General features: G+C 48.9%; 1 protein-coding gene across 1 annotated transcript in view; it reads left to right on the top strand.

The window, feature by feature from the left end:
- LOC115086154 overlaps positions 1-21029 on the top strand; it is a 101369-nt gene that overhangs the window by 71736 nt on the left and 8604 nt on the right. The window contains exons 7-9 of the mRNA XM_029592656.1: positions 12795-12857; positions 13157-13210; positions 15762-15811. Of these exons, the coding sequence (XP_029448516.1) occupies positions 12795-12857; positions 13157-13210; positions 15762-15811 (167 nt within the window). The remainder of the gene's footprint in view (positions 1-12794; positions 12858-13156; positions 13211-15761; positions 15812-21029) is intronic.

Genomic DNA, 21029 nt, shown 5'->3' with positions numbered 1-21029 from the left:
GGAAGGTTCCAGTAGATTTGTTGCTGGCAGACATGCTGCATGTAGGGCCTGGGGAGCCACGCGATAGTTTATGTAGTACTTGCCTCTCGGGGGTGAGGGTGCCTCTGCGACCCCAGCAGGGTCCTGGTCCGGGTCCAGACCATAACAGGCGCTATCCGGGGAGCTACCGTCGGCTCCCGAGGCCTTCCCGCGGAGCACGGGAGATGGGCGCCATTTTGAATGCCCTGGGTCTGCATCTGAGGCAGCGGGCCGCCATCTTGGCTGCTGCTCGCGCCGGCGGCCTCTGCAGCGCACGAAACAGCATTCGGGGGAGGACCCCCCGCTGCGCTTGTCCCGCAGCAACAGGGTTCCTGAGGGGGACAGACCTGTGAGGCCTGATTTGCTAGGGCTGCATAGGTCCCTGATGGGGATGGAGATGAATTGTCCTTTGGACTCTTCATTTTCTTCAGACTTTGTTTACTGATGCATAAGGGCCTTTAAGGCCCAGAAGGCGAGCAGAAAATTGGCCTCACAGTCAGGATCCTCTGGCCGAATCCTGGAAGCAAGCCAAGGCCACACCCTGGAGCCAGACCTGCAGGGGGGTCAAACGCCAGCCTGCGTCTGGGTACCTTCAGCCGATCCAGATACTTCTTTGGACATGGATGATCAGGATGACCCAGATATACCCTTCCTGCCTCCGAGGGGAGTTGGGGGAGAAACCGACCCCCAGCAGGGTGTCTGAGGGGTCTCAGGGACGGATGGATGGAGATGATCCGAAGGTCGTCCGTCTTTTTCGGAGGGATGAGCTGGGTCTCCTCATTCCAGCTATTTCAGGGGAATGGGGGATTTCATCTCCCCCAAGAGGAGTCTAGATTGGAGGCTACGGACCCAGTGGTTCTAGGCCTTAGGGGGCCGCCGTCAGCTTTCCCTTTCCAGTTTTCAGCAATGGACTTGCTATTTAAGGATGGGATACTCTGGATATGGGGCTTAAGGTAGCAAAAGCGATGGATAAGCTCTACCCCCTACCGGAGGAGGCTTGGAGCGGTTACAGGTGAACAAGGTGGATGCTGCAGTGGCCGCAAGTCACTAAGAAGACAACTATTCCGGTCACCGGGGGACGGCCCTTAAGGACTTGCAAGATCGGAAGCTGGAGGTACAGCTTAAAAAGATCTTCGAAGTCTCTGCCCTGGGAATTCGTGTGGCCATGTGTAGTAATTTTTCCTACGTGCAGGTCTTCGCGGGTCTACAGCTCCTAGCCAATGATTCACTATCCCAGGAGGAAGCTCGCCAGGCGGGAAGACTGGAGGCGGTGATCGCCTACAGTGCGGATGCCTTCCATGATTTGCTTTTGCACATCAGCTAGAGCTATGGTATTGACAGTGTCAGCGTGGCGCTTGTTAGGGCTCCGTAACTGGGCAGCGGATGTCCTTTCTAAATCTCAGCTGGGTCTTTACCGTTTAAGGGTAAGCTGCTTTTTTGGCAAGGAGCTAGAGGATCTGATTCAATCTTTAAGCAAAATAAGGTGCATCGCTTGCTAGAGGATAGACCGAAGTCGAGAGGATCCTTGCTTCCAGGTCGTGTTTTCTTGGCGGTAGGAAACCTCAGTCCACCCGGGGTCCGTGTCTTCATTCACCACAATGCCAGCAGGCAGCAGATGTACTCTCAGTCCTTTATGGGCGCCGTTTCGGTAGACCTGGCCTCCAACAGAATGCTCTGGGCAGCAAGCCTTCACAATGATGTGCAGGCCGGTCCATTCTTCGGTTCCAGTAGTGGGAGAGTCGACTGTCCCTATTTTACGGGGAAATGGGCCAAGATCACAATGGATCAGTGGGTCCTCGAGGTGATAACACACGGTTACGCGTTAGATTTGCACGCCAACCCCGCCAACCATTCCTGGTTTCACCTACGGGCTGGCGGCAAAATGCTGGGCAGTCAAGGAGACTCTACAGCATCTTCTAGACCTCGGTGCCTTTGTTCCGGTGCCCTCCGCAGAACTGCAAAGAGGCCGTTACTCCATTTACTTCGTAGTGCCCAAGAAAGAGGGAACCTTCGGACCCATCCTCGGTTTTAAAAAGGGTCAACAGATGTCTGTGGATCCCTCGGTTCCGTATGGAGACTCTACGATCAGTAATTGCTTCAGTCAGACCGGAGGAGTTCCTTGCGTCCCTAGGTCTCACAGCATATTCGGGATCCGGGCAGATCATCAAAGGTTCCTGAGGTTCTCCATGATGGGACAGCATTTTCAGTTCCAGGCACTGCCTTTCGGAATAGCCACTGCTCCCAGGACGTTCACCAAGATTATGGTGGTGGTAGCTGCTCAGATGCGCAGGGAAGGATTGTTCGTATATCCGTTGGCTTGTTCGAGTGAAGTCAGAAGTTCTCTGTCAGGAGGTGAGATCACTGGGCTGGATAGTCAACGAGGCCAAAAGCCATCTGGTGCCTTCTCAGTCTCTGGAATTTTTGGGAGCTTTGTTCAACACCCGTCAAGGGAGGGTGTCTCTCCTGGCGGAGCATATGCTCAAACTTCAAGCCCAAGTACGAGCCTTGTTATCCCGGCCTATACCAATGGTCTGGATTACCTTCAGGTCCTGGGCTCCATGGCCTCAATGCTGGAATTGGTTCCGTGGGCTTTCGCTCATAGGTGACCTTTACAATCAGCATTGCTGTCCCGATGGAATCCAGTTTCCGAACAGTTCCATCTCGAGCTACCGCTGACAGAGCACGCGCGGTCCAGCCTGGATTGGTGGTTGTCCCCGGTCAACTTGACGCGGGGAGTTCCCTTGGTAGTTCCGATCTGGACAATGATCACGACGGATGCCAGCTTGTCCGGTTGGGGAGCGGTGTGTTTGAGAAAGTCTGTACAGGCGCTGTGGTCTCTGGAGGAAGCGCATTGGTCCATCAATCGTCTGGAGACCAGAGCAGTCCGTTTGGCACTCTGGTCCCGGACTGACCGAATCTTGCTTCTCCAGGTCAAGGCGGTCAGAGTCCTGTCCGACAATGTGACCACAGTGGCTTATATCAACCGTCAAGGAGGAACCAGAAATCGACCGGTAGCGTTGGAAGCCCATCTCTTGATCCAATGGCGGAACAACACTTGGCCTGCATAGCAGCTTCTCACATTGCCGGGGTGGAGATATTCATCCGGACTTCCTCAGTCGCCATTTTCTCGATCCAGAGAATGGGAATTGGCGGACGATGTCTTTCAGATCATTTGTGCTCAGTGGGGCACTCCCCGACTGGATCTCATGGCGACATTCAGAATGCCAAGGTGCAGCGGTTTCTTCACTCGTCGCAGGGACACGGGGGCAGAGGGTGTGGACGTGCTGGTGCTCTGCCCTGGCTGACAGATGTTCTGCTTGTACATGTTTTCACCTTGGCCTCTCAAAGGCAGAGTTCTTCGCCGATAGAGTTACATCCGTCGAGTGTAGTGTTAATAGCTCCTCAAGTGGCCTCGGCGCCCCTGGTTTGCGGATCTGGTGAATCTGGCGTTAGCGCCTCCATTGCGTTCCCGGACCAACCGAACCTGCTTCATGAGGGACCCGTCTGTTTCGACCAGGTTCGACCCGCTTCTGTCTAGCGGCATGGCTTTTGAGAGGAAGCAGCTGAAGTCTCAGGGATACTCAGATGCCATGGTAACTACTTTGTTGCTTTCTCGTAAGGTCTCTACTTCCCTGTCCTATGTCAGGGTCTGGAAAGTCTTTGAGACTTGGTGTCTCGACAGAGCTATTGTTCCTAACTCGGCGACCGTTCTGGAGATTTTGAACTTTCTTCAGGCTGGATTGGCGAAGGGATTGTCATGTAGTTCCTTGCGGGTACAGGTAGCAGCCCTTGGTTCCTTGCATGGTAACATCCAGGGTGCGTTCTTGGCGACTCATCCTGTCTCTTGTTTTCTTCGGGGGGTGAAGCATTTACGGCCTCCAGTGTGACAGCCCTGTCCCTCTTGGAATTTGAACCTGGTTCTTAAGGCCTTGTGTCAGGCACCATTTGAACCATTGCACAGGGCAACCTTGAAGGATCTTACCTTGAAGGTAGTGTTTTTTGGTGGCGATTGCGTCGGCACGCAGGTTGTCTGAGCTTCAGGCTCTCTCTTGTAGGGGAGCCCTTTTTGTGCATCACTGACTTTGGGGTTTTCTCTGCGTAGGGTTCCCTCGATTCTGCCTAAGGTGGGTTGTCTTCCTTCCATTTAAATCAGTCGGTCGAACTTACGTCATTTTTGGATCTAGGTAGGTCGGATCTTTCTCCAAGGACCTTCAGAAACTTGATGTTCGTTGAGCATTGATGCGATACCTGGAGGTTGACAATGCATTTCGAGTCTCGGATCAACCTTTTTGTACTATGGAGTGGGCCCAAAAGGGCAATATGGCTTCCAAGACTACCGATCGCTAGGTGGCTTAAGGAATCCATCATGGCTGCCTATTTGTTGGATGGATAGAGCTTCAACCCGCAGGTCTGCGGGCACATTCCACTCGTTCTCAGGCCTCATCCTGGGCGGAAAGTCAACAGGTATCCCCAGAGGGAAATTTGCCGGGGCGGCTACGTGGAAGTCTTTGCATACTTTCGCAAAACATTATCGCTTGGATGTTCGGGGCACCTGGTGCCGGTGGATTTGGAAAGGGAGTGCTTAGAGGAGCCTCTCCGGATCCATCCCAATTAAGGTAAGCTCTGTTACATCCCAGGAGTCTGGACTGATCCTGGTACGTACAAGGAAAGGAAAATTGGTTCTTATCTGATAATTTTCGTTCCTGTAGCACCACGGATCAGTCCAGAGTCCCGCCCATTTTTTTCCTTGGAAGGGAATGGAGAGTCCGCTCTTTTACTGATTCTTCTCGACAGCTTGATTCGACATTGTTTTTGGTCTTTTCTTCGCATGGGTTCTGTATCCCTTTGGGGGGTTGTTATGCCTTGTTGCGGTTGTTAGTTACTGTATATAGTTAGTTTAATCCATTCCGCTTTGACATTCGTAATACTGCCAGACTGTAGGTGGCACCAGCCTATAAGAGGCAGAGTTTTGTTTAGTAAACTTCTGTCTCCATCTGCTAGGGGGGGGGGGGGCCAAACCCAGGAGTCTGGACTGATCCGTGGTACTACAGGAACGAAAATTATCAGGTAAGAACCAATTTTCCTCTAGTAGGTGGTTGGTGAGTTGTAGCTGAAGAGCAGTGTGTTTATTTTTATTTATACTGTTGTTTGATTTTCTTTCATACTAATTTGGGTGACTTGTATGGGCTGGGTAAGAGGTTAAGAAATGCTTATAAATAAATATATATATATATATAAACTCACCATACAAAGCAAAAATATTCAAATTCTGGTTTCACCTCAGTAACAGCCGCATAATCACCTTCCACTGCCAGAAACTTTAAGTAGCACAAAACCCTGTAAAAAATAGGCATTCAGAACTTATGTAGCAAACCTGCCGTACCATAACTGCACTAATACCCAGGGCTCAAAAACAGCAGCAACTGTACATGAGAAAGGGAGCACTGCAAATATATTACTACAGACCCTAAGACACCAATACACTACCCAGACTGCTATATGATTATTCTTACACAGACACTACATGCTAGCTGAACCCCTCACCTCACACCCACAATCAGAACACAGACCAACCCTTACCTAATACAAAATAAAGAACCACAAATAAAAAATAGAAACATGTAGACTAAAACTGAAATGAAAACCCTGAGAAGCCATACTCTGCATGCAGTACAATACCAGAAAAAAAGAAATGCATTTCCCCTGTACCGAAAAAAATGCAAAGATAAGACATTCATAAAACTGACATATCCTATGCTCTAAAAACTGAACATAAAATATTTTCTACTTTTATCAACTGAGCATTTTATTTTTGTGACTGGTTGGTCCTAGTTTCTCTTCGGTTGTTGCGTCCCCGTTCGCCAGGCTAGCGACCGGGTCCTTCCTTCTTCCGGGCCTCCCGCTTGTACCGCGACCCGCGTGAGGTAGGCCTGCCTGGCCGCATGGCAGCGGCGTCTCCCTTGTGGGGACGCCGCCGAGGCCAAACTGGACTCCTCCCCCTGCCCAGGAACACGTGCGCGTGCAAAGGGACGCCTCTTGTAGGTCCAGCACCCGGAAGTGCTGAACCGCCCCTCTCCTGACGTCAGATGCCGGCTGGCTATTTAAACCGGCATCTATCTCTCCTACCTTGCTTTGCAACGAGGTCGCTCTCTTGAGTGCTTAGTTGCCGTTCCTGCCTTGCCTTGGTTCCCGCTTGTTTCTGCCTTGGTTCCTGCCGTGCCTTGGTTCCTGCTTGATCCTGCCTGTTCCAGCCTCCGCTCCGTGATTCCGCTCCAGCTTTTCCAGCAACCTGCCTTGCCTTCAGCCACCCTCGACCACCGGACTTCTCCTTGATTCTCCTTGCCTTCAGCCAGCCTCGACCACCGGACTTCTCCTTGATTCTCCTTGACTTCAGCCAGCCTCGACCATCGGACCTCTTCTTGTCTCGCCTTGCCTTCCGACCGCCTCGACTTCCGGATCTCCTAAGTCCCAGCGAACTGGACCCCTACGGGCTCCTCCTGGGGGGGGTCTCGGGTTTCCAGGGCGAAGACTCTGTCATCTGCTCCCGCCTTGTTCCGCCTCCCGGCTTCCTTACCATCGACTGGAGTCCGTCTCCAGTCAGCCGGCCCAAGGGTTCACTAACAGACTCTTTCCGCAACAGTTTGCAAGGCCATGGACCCGGCGGACTCGACCAGCTTGCAAGCCATTCCCGGAATGGCCCAAAGAATCCAGCAACAGCAGCACTGCTTGGAGGTGCTGGCTGCCACTGTTGATCGCCTGGTGACCCGCTTGGACGCTAACCCTCCGGAGGCGGTCCAACCCCCACCTCCGCCGCCAGCACCACTGCCTCCCGTGCAGACTCAACTTCCGGCTCCTACTCGTTACTCCGGGGACGCCAAAACATGTAGAGCCTTCCTGAACCAGTGTTTCATCCGCTTCTCGTTGCTGCCGGGACAGTTTCCATCAGACGCCGTCAAGGTGGCGTATATCTTGTCCCTGCTCAATGGGAAGGCCATGTTATGGGCTTCACCCATGTGGGAACACCAAGATTCCATGCTGCAGGATCTACAAAGTTTTGTGGTTCATTTCAAACAAACTTTCGACGAACCCGCATGCTTGACTACTGCCACCACGGAAATTCTACAGCTTAAACAAGGGCCTCGTTCCCTGGCGGATTACGCTATAGAATTCTGCACCCTAGCTATGGAGCTAGGATGGCAGGACAACTGCTTGTGAGGCATTTTCCTGGAGGGCCTCGCAGGTCGCATAAAGGACGAACTAATGACCCGAGATATTTCCACTACCTTGAACGAGGTCATAGATTTAGCTGGGAAGATTGATCGGCGCCCACAGCAACGTGCCAAGGAAGGCCGAGTCCTCCGTCGGCCGGTTTCCCTGGCACCCTCCTTTTCGAGACCTCTAACCTCATCTCACCGAGCACAGCCTCCTCCCAGCAACACCTCTTCCGAGGAGCCCATGCAGATTGGGCGGACGCCTTTGACCGAAGAGGAGAGGAGGCGACGCCGCACTCAGGGACTTTGTCTATACTGCGGTACCAAGGGCCACTTCCTGGCTCAATGCCCCGAGAGGCCGGAAAACAGCCGAGTCTAGGGAGGAGGGAGGAGATCCCCTAGGCTGTATTAAAGCTGCTCCTCAATGTACGGTCCCTGTTACACTGGAATACCCAGGAGGGTCCTTCCAGACTCTTGGCGTACAATCACCTGTACGCCAAACTAGAGAAGTGCCAGTTTGAGTGTGAGTCACTTCCTTTCTTGGGATACAATCGTCTCCTCTTCTGTTTTTCAGATGGACCCCGAGAAGGTCTCTGCTATCACTAATTGGCCCCGTCCTTCGGGCCTAAAGACTCTACAAAGCGATTTCTCGGGTTCGCCAACTTTTACAGGCATTTCATACCACACTACCCAGAAAGGTAGCTCCTCTCACCGCACTTACCCGCAAAGGAGTCAATGCTCACGATTGGCCTACTACCCGCTTGTTTAGTCTTCGAAGAGTTAAAGCAAGCATTCTTGGAGGCATCATGTCTACGTCATCCGGACCCATGACACCCATTCATTGTGGATGTCGATGCCTCTAACCTGGCGGTCGGGGCCGTCCTCAGCCAGCACGATACTTCTGGCAAGTTAATGCCATGCTTGTACTTTTCTAAAAAATTCTCGCCTGCCGAATGCAATTACGGCATTGGAGACAAAGAACTTTTAGCCATCAAGCTGGCCTTCGAAGAATGGAGGCAGTGGCTTGAGGGAGCTAATCATCCAGTGACCGTATATACGGACCATAAGAATTTGGAGTACTTAGCCCAAGCCCAACGACTGAACCCTCGTCAAGCAAGATGGTCACTTTTCTTCAGTCATTTTGACTTCATCCTCAAGTATCGACCCGCGGAGAAAAATGCTCGACCAGATGCTTTGTCTCGTACTGCCCAACCTGAGGAAGAGGAAGGACCGCAACCTATTCTAGATCCTGCACATATCCAACTAGCTCTCACCCCACTCGATTCCACGACCAAGACCACCGTACCTAAAAGAATTCGGAAGAAAGTCTTGATCTGGGGACACAACTCGTTGTCCGGAGGACACGCGGGCAGACAAAGAACACTAGATCTCATAAACCGCTTTTACTGGTGGTCTGAACTTTGACGGGATGTCTCCCTCTAAGTTAACTCCTGCCCCACCTGCGCCCTGCAAAAACCGCTAACTGGTCCCCAGAGGGGGTTTGCTTCAACCATTGCCCGTTCCTACGGAACCCTGGACACACATAGCCACAGATTTTGTGGTGGAAACTCCCACCTTCTCAAGGCAAGACTGTGGTATGGGTCACAGTGGACCGTTTCTCTAAAATGGCCCACTTCGTACCTTAGCCAAGCTACCCTCCGCAACTGAGCTAGCTTCCTTGTTCACTCACCATGTGTTTCGCATCCATGGCTTGCCTCAGGACATTGTCTCTGACAGAGGCCCACAGTTCACTGCCAGGTACTGGAGAGCCTTATGTAAGAAGTTTAAAATCCAGTTAAGCTTCTCCACCGCATTCCACCCGCAGAGCAACGGCCAAACGGAACACATGAATCGCTCTCTGAAATTATTCCTACGAGCATTTGCCAATCACAAACAGGATAATTGGGTGGACCTATTACCTTGGGCTGAGTTCGCCTACAATAATCAAATACATGCGGCAACTGGAAATCACCCTTTCAAATCGTGTACGGCAAACAGCTCAAGCCACCCTTGCCATTGTCTGTACCGGTCGCCTCGCCTGCCGCCCAGTTAACCGCTGACCAGCTAAGTAGGCTTTGGATCTCCACGCAACGCCGGCTCCAAAGGGTCACACTCTCTTCGAAGCGCTATATTGATCAGCATCGGAAACCCGCACTCACTTTTCTCCCAGGGGACCGAGTGTAGCTTAGTACCAAGAATATCCATCTGAGACAACCCTCTAAAAAGTTGGCACCCAAGTTTTGCGGTCCCTTTCGTGTAGCGGAGAGAGTGGGTCTGGTCTCCTACCGCTTACGGCTACCTACCACTCTACGCGTTCATGATGTCTTTCACGTCTCTTTGTTGAAGCCAGTGATCCTCTCCAGGTTCCATCCTAAACCACTCGGTTCCAGTTCCGCCCCCATAGCTGAGGATCCCACCTTTCAGGTACGAGAGGTCCTGGATACTCGATTTGTCAACAGACGTTGGGAATACTTGCTTGCATGGGAGGGGTGTGGGGACGAAGACAATACCTGGGAACCTGCCCGCAACATTTTGGACAAATCTCTCCTATGGCAGTTCCACCTAGACCACCCTGACAAGCCTGGTCCTTTGAAGAGGGGGCGTAAGGGGGGGTACTGTTTGCGGTCCCGGTCACCAGGCTAGCGACCGGGTCCTTACCTTCTTTCCGGGCCTCCTGCTTGTACTGCGACTCCCTCGTGGGGACGCCGCCGAGGCCCGAACTGGACTCCTCCCCCTGCCCAGGAATGCGCGCGCAAAGGGACGCCTCTTGTAGGTCCAGCACCCGGAAGTGCTGAACCGCCCCTCTCCTGACGTCAGAACGCTGGCTGGCTATTTAAAAAACCGGCGTCTATCTCTCCTACCTTGCCTTGCAACGAGGTCGCTCTCTTGAGTGCTTAGTTGCCGTTCCTGCCTTGCCTTGGTTCCCGCTTGTTCCTGCCTTGTTCCTGCCGTGCCTTGGTTCCTGTTTGTTCCTGCCTTGGTTCCTGCCGTGCCTTGGTTCCTGCTTGTTTCCTGCCGTACCTGATCCTGCCTGTTCCAGCCTCCGCTCCGTGATTCCGCTCCAGCTTTTCCAGCAACCTGCCTTGCCTTCAGCCACCCTCGACTACTGGACTTCTCCTTGATTCTCCTTGCCTTCAGCCAGCCTTGACCACCGGATTTCTCCTTGATTCTACTTGTCTTCAGCCAGCCTCGACCATCGTAATCCTTCTCGATTCTCCTTGTCTTCAGCCAGCCTCGACTATCTGACCTCTTCTTGTCTCGCCTTGCCTTCCGCCCGCCTCGACTTCCGGATCTCCTAAGTCCCAGTGACCCGGACCCCTACGGGCTCCTCCTGGGGGCGTCTCTGGTTTCCAGGGCGAAGACTCTGTCATCTGCTCCCGCCTTGTTCCGCCTCCCGGCTTCCTTACCATCGACTGGAGTCCGTCTCCAGTCAGCCGGCCCAAGGGTTCACTAACAGACTCTTTCCGCAACATCGGTCTTCTCCAAAATTCTTTTCCAGGGTCTCCTTTCCATTTTCCATTTTGTCTCACTACTCCTCTCTTTTTCCCTTCTTTCTCTATGTCTCTCTCAGACATTGCTCTTTCCTTTTCATCTTGTTCTCTCCATTTCTTTCTTCACAGCATTTCTATCCACTCATAACTACATTTTATCCCTGTTTTCCCCTTCTCTAACCCTCAAGTCTCCCTCTTTCAACTCTTACCTACCTACCAGCTTTCCATCTCCTACTCACAACCCCCAGCTCTCCTATTCCCCCTTTATCTTTCACCCACTCCCTAGTCCCCCATTTCTACTCTCCTCTGTACTCAACCTCAACCCTCCTGTGCCTCTCATCCCCTCACCAGCTCCTGCTCCTTCCCTGTCACTCATTATCTCCATGGCCTCCAGCTTTTTCTCCTGTCTCTTACCCTCTATCTAGCCTCCTATTACCCATCTTTCATTGCTTCCCAGCCCTATTTCCACCCTCTCTTACCACCTTCACAAAACCATCCCTTTCCTCTCACACCCCTCCACAGTATCCCAATCTCTTTCCACTGCCTTCCACCCTCTAACCAGTCCTCCAGGTCATTCACAAAACCTCTCAACCCCTCACCACCCTCAGCACCCTTTTTCCCCCCTGATCTCACACTCTTGCTCTTACCCCCAGTCAATCTAACTCCTCCAGTTGTACCTACCCAATTGTCGTTTCCACTCTTCTGCCCCCAAGTCCATGCTCTCTCCCATCCACAACTTCCAGCTTTTTCCCCTGCCCCAATACTTAAAATCCATGCTCTCCTCCCAATTCCCACGTCTTGTTCGTTCCCTGCTCTTCACCTCAGTCCCTGCTCTCTCCAAACATCATTCTTCCCATGCTCACCTTTTCTCCCCTTCCCTGAGTCCCATTCTCCCCCCTGCTCTACCCCAGTCCCTTTTCTTTCCCTTCCCTCCTCCAGTTCCTGTTCTTCCCCTGCACTACTCCCTTCCCCAACCAATTTATGAGTCCCTGCATTCCTCTCCCCAATTCCCAGTTCTTCCCCTGCAATGTTCCTTCTCTCTCTCTTGCCCAGTGGCCTGGTACCTCTAAGCCGGTCAAGCTGCTTCTTCAGGCACAGGCACCTCCTCTCTCCTACAGGTGTGGGGTTGAAACATCCCCTGTTTGAACCATGGCACTCTATCTATGGGGCTCCATGTGTTTCAGACGTCAGCTGTGTGGGGCCCATGCAGTTCTAACAGTGGATGTCTGAACCACAGGGAGCTCCATAGAGTTTCTACGGTTCAAATGGGGGATGTTTCAACCCCACGAGTTACAGGAGAAGGAGGTGCCCATGCCCAAAGCTGCAGCCCAAACTGTTTAGAGGTGCCGGCCAAAGTTGGGGTGGCAAGTGACTTTTTTTTTGTGTGGGGTGGGGGTGCAATTGCTGCCAATTAGCGACGTTCCTGAAGGTATGTTGCTAACGGGCAGCTACTAAGGTTTTTTACTGGCAACAGTAGCAGAGATCTACTTAGCGTTTGGGTATTTGTCAGGTACTTGTGGCCTGGTTTGGCCTCTGTTGGAAACAGGATGCTGGGCTTGATGGACCCTTGGTCTGACCCAGTATGGCAACTTCTTATGTTCTTAATTGAGATAACTAGCCTTATGGTCTTTATCTGCTGTGGTGTTCTATGTTTCTTATGCTCCAGATAGTGAAAAGTGAAAAATTAATTTGGAAAGTTCTCATAATAAAATTGCAAATCCAAGCTCCCCTGTACAAAGGAGGTGTAGCCTAGTGGTTAGCATAGCAGGCTAAGAACTGGAGAAGAAAGGCTTCAAATCCGGCTTTTCCTACTGATGCTGCTTGTGACCTTGGACAAGTCACTTCACCCTCCATTGCCCCAGGTACAATTTACAGCCTTCTGGGGTAGAGACCTACCAATTGTACCTGAATTTGTCCTCAGATTTAGAAAAGTGAGTAGTTAAGTCCCAACACGCTGACGATATCATAGAATGGACAAAGGAAAACCATTTCAGAACCACAAACTATGATGTCATTGGCTCTGCAGCAGTTTGTAACTTTTTTTTTCTCTCCCTACTCTCTTTTTCCATGGCAGAGACACCTAAAAAAAGTGGACCAGGAGAAGAGGCTGATCGAGCGAAGGAACCGGATGATTGAGGTAAGGATGGAGGAAAGGAGAGTCAAAAGACACTCTCCCATTCTGCCGTGAATTCCCTACCTCATCTTCCCAAAGTAACGAGGTTACTCCTGAACACTGGTTACCATAGGTTCAGTTCTTGGATTTGTAATTCTGTTTTTCGTAGTCTTCTGTTTCCTCATTTATCAACTCCCTGTCTTCGACAAACTGCCAGGCAGTCTTCAGATGATTTTAACCCTCACCTGTCTGTCTCCCCCTTCCTATCAGCCTCTCTTCTTGTCTGTATTATTTCTTCCATCACATTGTCCCTTGCCTTGCAGAGAAAGCTCCGGGAAATAGTCCGAGGGGTGGCGGTGTTGCTGAATCATCAGACAGTGAGTTCTGCTATTTGTTGAGGGCTCTGATCACAGGAGATCCTGCTACAGAGGGTGACACTGCACTTGTAAAATGTCAAAACAAAAAAAAATCACACTTCTGGTGTTCTTTATTTAACATTTGAGAGCAGCTGGTGGAATCTGTGCAATTTGGTTACCCTGTTGGGCATACGTACCTACAGAGTGACCAACAATGAACAATTAATGCATTCTGATTTATTGTTATAGATTTCTAGGGGATTTGTGTTATCAAGGGCACCATTTACTTTAGAACATACAGTAGTTGCTGACTGTTGTTTAAATGGCCTAGCAGGAGGAAAGGACTCTGTCAACATGAGGTCTGCATTAACAACCAATGAAGTGATGAGTGTTTCCAGTTACAACTAGGCAGATTAGAAAATTGGCTTTGTATGTTGATAGGCACTGAAATAGATCCAAATATCCCCATGGAATGGGATCACTAACTTCAGAACCAGACCCCCCTACTGTGGCACATTTATGTGAAGGACAAATTCATTATTATTTATTATGTAATCCATGTTTGATTTTTCTTTCATTTTGTTTGCTGTAATTTCCTATTGTTGGTTCTCTGTAAACCGAAGCGATATGTACTTGTACATGATCTTCGGTATAAAAAAGCCTTTAAATAAATAAATAAATAAATAAATAAATAAATAAATAAACTTGATATACCACATGCAAAAACAAATTTCCAAGCAGATTAATAGCATTTATAGAAATTCAGAGATTTTGCTTACATTACAGAGAACAGCCACATAGATATTGCTGATTCCTTACTATTACTAGTATGAAGGGCCTTTGCATGCAAACCGGCACTACCCAATCAAAGCCAGCAAGAGATGAAAAGTACTTCTTTGTTACAACACTCAACAGAAAGCCAATGCCTTTTGTGTACTGTTCAGTATTTCAAGCGTAACGCAGACAGGAGGACTGTTCACTCTTTATCCATTAAAATCTTTACATGTACGTCATCATTTCTGAAATTCCTTAAGCCTCTTTCCTGCGATTCCTGTGAGCCCCTGAGAGCAGCCATGTTTAGAACAGTGCCACAAATGACCTCTTGTGGATTGCATTCTGATTGCTTCATACCATGCATGCGGTGTCATTTGTCACATCACAGCTAGTCATGTTCAGGGGACTATGGAGTAATTTCTGACACTGGTACTGGCATGGCTCCTCCCATTGGAGTTTGGCACTTGGTGTGAGGGGTTTGAAGGCTGAAAATGGGGAAAATCCCTAAGCTGATACAAATGAAGGCCGGTTCTTACTGAGCTGGAATCCTAAAAGAGCAGAAGGAAATGGCCAGGTCAAAACAAAAGCAAAAATGTCATCGTTGCTTTCAGCCAGATGTACTATGCATTTTTCGTATAGACATAAAATAGGAAAACTCTTTAGTAAATCTTGCCAATTATTTTTAAAATTCATCCTCAAAAACATTTTCTGTAAGCAGTTGTGATTTTTCTTTCCTTTTGAATTTCGTGTTAGCAAAACTCTGGAAATCATATGGCTTCTATTTATCCCCAGAACAGGTACATTCCAGGCAACAGCACTGTGAGTTTTTCTACACAGCCCTACTAACATGTTCTAGCCCTGCTCTGGAGGGGGGTATCTCCAGAGCAGCCAAGCTACTCAGTTCCCAGAGGGAGGTTTTAGGCCAATCCTGGATTTCCAGACAACCTCACTCTGATGCATTGTAGGACCTGTGGCATTGATTTCAATGGGTAAAATCAGGGGCTATAGAAACCACACTGCTCAGGGATGTAAGTTCAAAACCAAGACTGGTCAAAAAGAGTCCCTCCCAGAACTAGGTAACTTAGCAATTCTGCACCTTTAGGTGTAATGAAGGAACTCCAGTCTCCAGGCCCCCTCTACTTCCTGTGCTGAGATTGCCAATGAGGGTTTTTAATAAGGAATTGGACCGACACATCAACTCATGTCACATAGGTCACTCAGTGGTTTTCAGATGTCAGTGACTTTGGTCTCCACTGACCTGATCCAGATTTCAATCAGTACCCTGAAAGTTTATCGGCTATGTAACCCTGTGCCAAAGCCTTGAGCCATCCCATTGACCTGCAGGAAGCCATGTTGGCAGGCACTACATAAATAGCATTGTACATGATGGCGAAGTATTTGATTGGTCCATGCCATATGTGAGAAGCGAATTGTGACATCCTCACCACTGGGGACTAGATGGGTACCAGTGAATGTGATGTCTGCAGTGTCTGTGTGTCTCTCGCCAAACCTGCCTGCTCCTAAGAAGGGCAAGTAATTGCTTAAAAAGATTTCAAAACATATGACTTTTAAGTACCATATCCAGCTGATCACCAAAGAGAGGCTATCATTGTTTGCCAGAGATGCTTTAGAAATATTACACAGTACACAAACAAAAGATCTAAAGCCCCTGAATGCCAGGATACTCTTAACATGAAGAAAACAGTCAGAAAAGGATGCAGAAGCAGAGAAAAAAAACCCTTCTGTCCATATCAAGAGAATATTAATCAATTTTGCAACTATTTGGGGTGTATTGTAGGTAGATGAGCTATCTGAAGAGGAAGAGGGGATGATCTCACAAGAAGAGAGGTGAGTATGAGAGAGCACTCAAGAAAAAGAATATAAAGGGAAGTTACAGGGAAGAAATAGAGATGGATGTCAAATGTTATGCTTTTCTGTTTCTTTCTCTTAAGATGTGAACTAACAGGGGGTGGGGTCTTTGTGTCCAGGCCTGGGAGCTGAATCTCCTAAGTTTTCATGCCAGCACTCCTGTAATTCAGTTTGTACGGCTGTTCATGCAAGCTGTCACGCCTGGTGGGAAGACCTGAGGCAGGTCACAACATGAAGAGGCTCATTTTGAATAGCCCGCCTTGTTTGACGTATGCCGGGGGGGCACTTTTTGCTTGCATTAACTTGCAACGAGTTTTCAAACGGCATCCCCACCCACGTTGTTTCCGGTTACAAAATTAGACAAGCTCCACAATCTATTTGTGCAGACTGCTGAGTCGGAGGCAAAATAGCAGGCATTCCTCCCCTGACCTAATCATACCCTGGCTTAAAAAGCACGTGCTGTTAGATTTGGATTTTAGATTTAGGTACTTGCCTTGCCAAATCTAGGCTCAAGGCGAGCTGCCAGTGGTAGGTCCTTTCTTCAGAGGGCTTACAAGCTAATGCTTTCTTCTAGCTGGCCAGGGGAGGATCATTCTCAGCCAAGCCATTTTACCCAGCTAAATAACTGTTGAACTAGGCAAATGGCTTTGAATTGTCCTTAAAACATATAGAGGCCTATGTAATAAGACCCACAGCAAAACAGGCGCTAGTTATGAACGCGGGTTTTGATCACCGCCCGCAGCTGAAGATGCTGCTTCCGCGGGATGTGAAAAAAATAAATTATGCAAATGATTGGCACGCAGAAATCCACGCACATATAGAGAAATGCGCATACCTAAGCGTGTTAAGGGCCTATGTAATAAGTGGCTGCATCTGCGCTCAAACCCCACGCCAATAATCCGTGCATAAAAGTGAGCGTGCAAATGGATCTCACTATTAAGTGAAAGTCTGACTCTGGATCCCTCCTAATGTTTTCCACTTCTTCCTGGCTGTCCACCCTGTTACAGATTTTTGTATCATTGGCAAAAGACAAACCTTTCCCGACAACCCTTCTCTTATGTTGCTCACAAAAATGTTGAAAAGAGCTGGTCGAAGGACCAATTCTTGAGGCACACTGCTAGTAACAACCCCCTCCTCAGAAAAAACTCCATTTACTACTACACTTTGTCACCTCCCACTCAGCCAATTTCTAACCCAGTCAGTCACTCTAGGATCCATACAAGGGCACATAATTTATTTATAAGTCTTCTGTGCTGAACCATGTCAAAGGCCTTGCCGAAATCCAAGTACACTATGGGACAGATTTTAGTAGCTACGTGCAGGTGTAGATTTGTGCACGCAACCTGGGGCGCACAAATCTATGCCCGATTTTATAACATGCGCACGCAGCCGTGCGCATGTTATAAAATCCGGGGTCGGCGCGCACAAGGGGGTGCACACTTGCTAAATTGTGTGCGCTGAACCCTAGGGGAGCCCCGATGGCCTTCCCCGTTCCCTCTGAGGCTGCACCGAAATCAGCCTCCCCCCCCCACCTTCCCCCTCCCTTCCCCTATCTAACCCGCTCCCCAGCCCTACCTAAATCCTCCCCCACCTTTATTTCTTTATTTACGCCTGCCTGCACCGGCCAAGTGCTGGCACGAGATCCTCGAGCCCAGCGGCAGTGGAGAGGCCTCTGGCCCTGCCCACGCCCCGCCTTGCCCACTCCCCGCCCCTTTTTTCAAGCCCCTGGACATACGCGTGTCCCGAGGCTTGCGCGCGTCGCCGGGCCTATGCAAAATAGGCTTGGTGCGTGCAGGAGCAGGTTTTCGGGGTTACCCTTTGAAAATCTGCCCCAGTGTCTAATGCTTTTCCTTGATCCAGATCTCTGGTCACCCAAAGAAATTGATCAGATTCATCTAATATGAGTCCTTATTCAGACAGTAATATTTTGTAAAAGTATGTATAGTTGACAATGTGGCTGTTTTGCAGATTTCTTGGATTATTTGCTGCTCTGTGATGTGCCATCAGTGTAGCCATTGCTGTGACCTGATGCACTTTTAATATGTGTGGTCTTTCCAAACCATTGGCTACAGAACAATGAGGGATACTCTGTGTTAACCATCTAGATCACATTTGTGTTTTGACAGATAAGCCTTTTTTAGTTGCATCATAAGATATGACAGTTGGGTTGACTTCCCAAGTTTTTTAGTTCTGTCCAAGTAGAATAAAAGGGCTCTTCTGCAGTCTAGGGTATGCAATACTTACTTTGCAGTTGTGATATATGGCTTAGGAAAGAAAGCTGGTAGTATTATTACTTGATTCAGGTAGAATTAGGATACTACCTTAGGGACAGAATCACTAAAGCTTTTTCCCCATGCTGAGTCTATGGGAAAAGACCTTTATGAATCAGGCCCTTAGGAAGAAACTTTGGGTGTGTTCTAAGGAACACTTAGGGGCGGATTTTCAGAGCCCTGCTCGCCTAAATCCGCCCAAAACCGGGCGGATTTAGGCGAGCAGGGCCCTGCGCGCCGGGAAGCCTATTTTACATAGGCCTACCGGCGCGCGCAGAGCCCCGGGACTCGCGTAAGTCCCAGGGTTCTCCGAGGGGGGCGTGTTGGGGGCGTGTCGGGGCGGGCCCGGTCGTCGCGGCGTTTCGGGGGCGTGTCGGCAGCGTTTTGGGGCGGGTACAGGGGCGTGGCTACGGCCCGGGGCGGTCCGGGGCGGGGCCGCGCCCTCCGTACCCGCCCCCAGGTCGCGGCCCGGCGCGTAAGAGGCCCGCTGGCGCGCGGGGATTTACGCCTCCCTCTGGGAGGCGTAAATCCCCCAACAAAGGTAAGGGGGGGGTTTAGACAGGGCCGGGCGGGTGGGTTAGGTAGGGGAAGGGAGGGGAAGGTGAGGGGAGGGCAAAGGAAAGTTCCCTCCGAGGCCGCTCCGATTTCGGAGCGGCCTTGGAGGGAACGGGGGTAGGCTGCGCGGCTCGGCGCGCACCGGCTATACAAAATCCATAGCCTTACGCGCGCCGATCCAGGTTTTTAGCAGATACGCGCGGCTCCACGCGTATCTACTAAAATCCAGCGTACTTTTGTTTGCGCCTGGAGCGCAAACAAAAGTAGGCTATTCGCGCTCCTTTTAAAATCCGCCCCTTAGTTTTTGTATATCTGTGTATAGATTACTAAAGTTTCTAACTCATTTATTCTTCTTGCTGATGTGATTTCTATTAGAAATAAAGTTTTCCATGCCAAGAATTTCATTTCCAAAGTAGCCATTGGCTTATATGGCAGTGTCATAAGCTGTGTCAAGTCCCATTGAGATGCTGGTTCCTTTAGTGAAGGTTTAAGGTTGAACAGACCTTTTATGAACCTAGCTACTAGTCATCGTTGTGAAATTGGTTTTCTATCAACAGTGTTGTGATAAGCCGTTATCATGCTCAAATGTACTCTGATGGAATTTGTCTTTAGTCCAGAGTCCATGAGGTGAAGCAAGTATTGAAATATTTTAGAAGTTGGGCATGCGGAAGTTTGTTCTCTTTGATGTGTGCACCAATTTGCGAATCTCCTCCATTTGAATTTATAAGATTTTCTTATGGAAGATTTTCTGGATGCAAGCAGAATTTCATTTATTCTCTGTGGCAATTGAAATTGTTTAATTATGTTGCTTTCAATATCCATGCTGTTAATACTAGAGACTGGTGACTGGGATGCAGGATTGTTCCATTGATTTGATTTACCAGGTTCCGAATTGTTGGTAATCTTATCTGGGTATCCACTGTTAGTCTGATTAATCACGGAAACCAACTTTGTCAATCTTCCCTTGTTGTGTCTCAAATTTAGAATGGTTTTCGCTATTAGCAGAATCAGTGGAAAAGCATACATCATGACTTCATTCCAAGGAATTAGAAAGGCATCCTTTGCTATTGCATCTTTTCGAACAGTACCATAGTAGTTTGTGATTGAATGGAGATGCATATAGGACTATTCCTGGTGTGCCCCAAGTCGCAAATAGGTCCTCCAGTATGTCATCGTTGAAAGACCACTTGTGCGGTTGAATTGATCGCTTAAATCTGATGGCTATTATGTTCTTCTTCCCTGGAAGAAACATTGTTGAGATCACTGTTTTCTGTTTGACTGCTCAATTCCATATCACTGTGGACTCTTTTCAGATCTGGTAAGGTCTTGTTCCTCCCTGTTTGTTTAATCAGAACATGGCCACTTAATTGTCAGTGTGTATCTGTAGTGTTCTGTTTTTCAACTATGGTTCAAACATATTTAAAGCATTCAATATTGCTTTCATTTCTAGAAGATGGATGTGAAACGTGGATTCTTCTCGCGTACAGATATTGTTGAGATATGCTCCCCATAAGTGATGTTGTGCATCTGTTGTCACTGAGGCCAATATTCAATAGGCCATTTAGTGGACAAGTTATCCGGCTAAAGTTAGCCGGATAACTTGTCCCATATATTCAGCAGGATAAACATCCCCCACTGACTGTACTAGCTTAAAGTTATTTGGCTATTTGAAAATAGCCAGGTAGGTTTTTTAGCTATCCAGCCTTGTGTGGCCGGATAACATGCTACTTAGAGGGGTGAGGAGAGCATGACTCAACAGGGCCTTTGTAAAATTTTTTGAGGGGAGAGAAGGGACTGGCCTGCTGACCCCTTTATTTCCTTGGGTTTGCTTCCTTATGAAAGTGCTACTTAGCCGAATATCTTTTAAAGATATTCGGTTAAATAGTACAATATCCAGCCACATAAGGCCGGATAACTTAGTCAGATATATGAGGTATTTGACTAGGTTAGACAGATAACTGAACCCTTCCCCAGAACACCCCTGAAAAAACACTCCTGAAATGCCCCTTTATCTGGCTAAATTATAGACTGATAACTATTTATCCGGCTATAATTTAGACAGATAAGTGGTTGAATATGCTCCATTTGCCATTTAGATGGATAACTTTTGAGATATCCGTCTAAATGGCTTTTGAATATGGACATCACTATAGTTTGAAAATTGGTGGGTGAAAGTTCTGACCACATGGCAAGTTTCTCTTGATTGTCCACCATGAGAGTGAATTTTTTTACTTCTTTGTTTAGCTGGATTTTGTATCTTAACAGTTGACTTACTTAGTTCACTTGCTCTTCAGATACCATTGCACTTGTTTAATTATTAGTCATGCTAATGGAATTATTTGTACTGTGGAAATGTATCTTAATAGTCTCAT

Source organism: Rhinatrema bivittatum, chromosome 2 (genome assembly GCF_901001135.1).
Source record: "Rhinatrema bivittatum chromosome 2, aRhiBiv1.1, whole genome shotgun sequence".
NCBI lineage: Eukaryota > Metazoa > Chordata > Amphibia > Gymnophiona > Rhinatrematidae > Rhinatrema > Rhinatrema bivittatum.
This window is presented reverse-complemented; position numbering and strand designations above follow the sequence as displayed.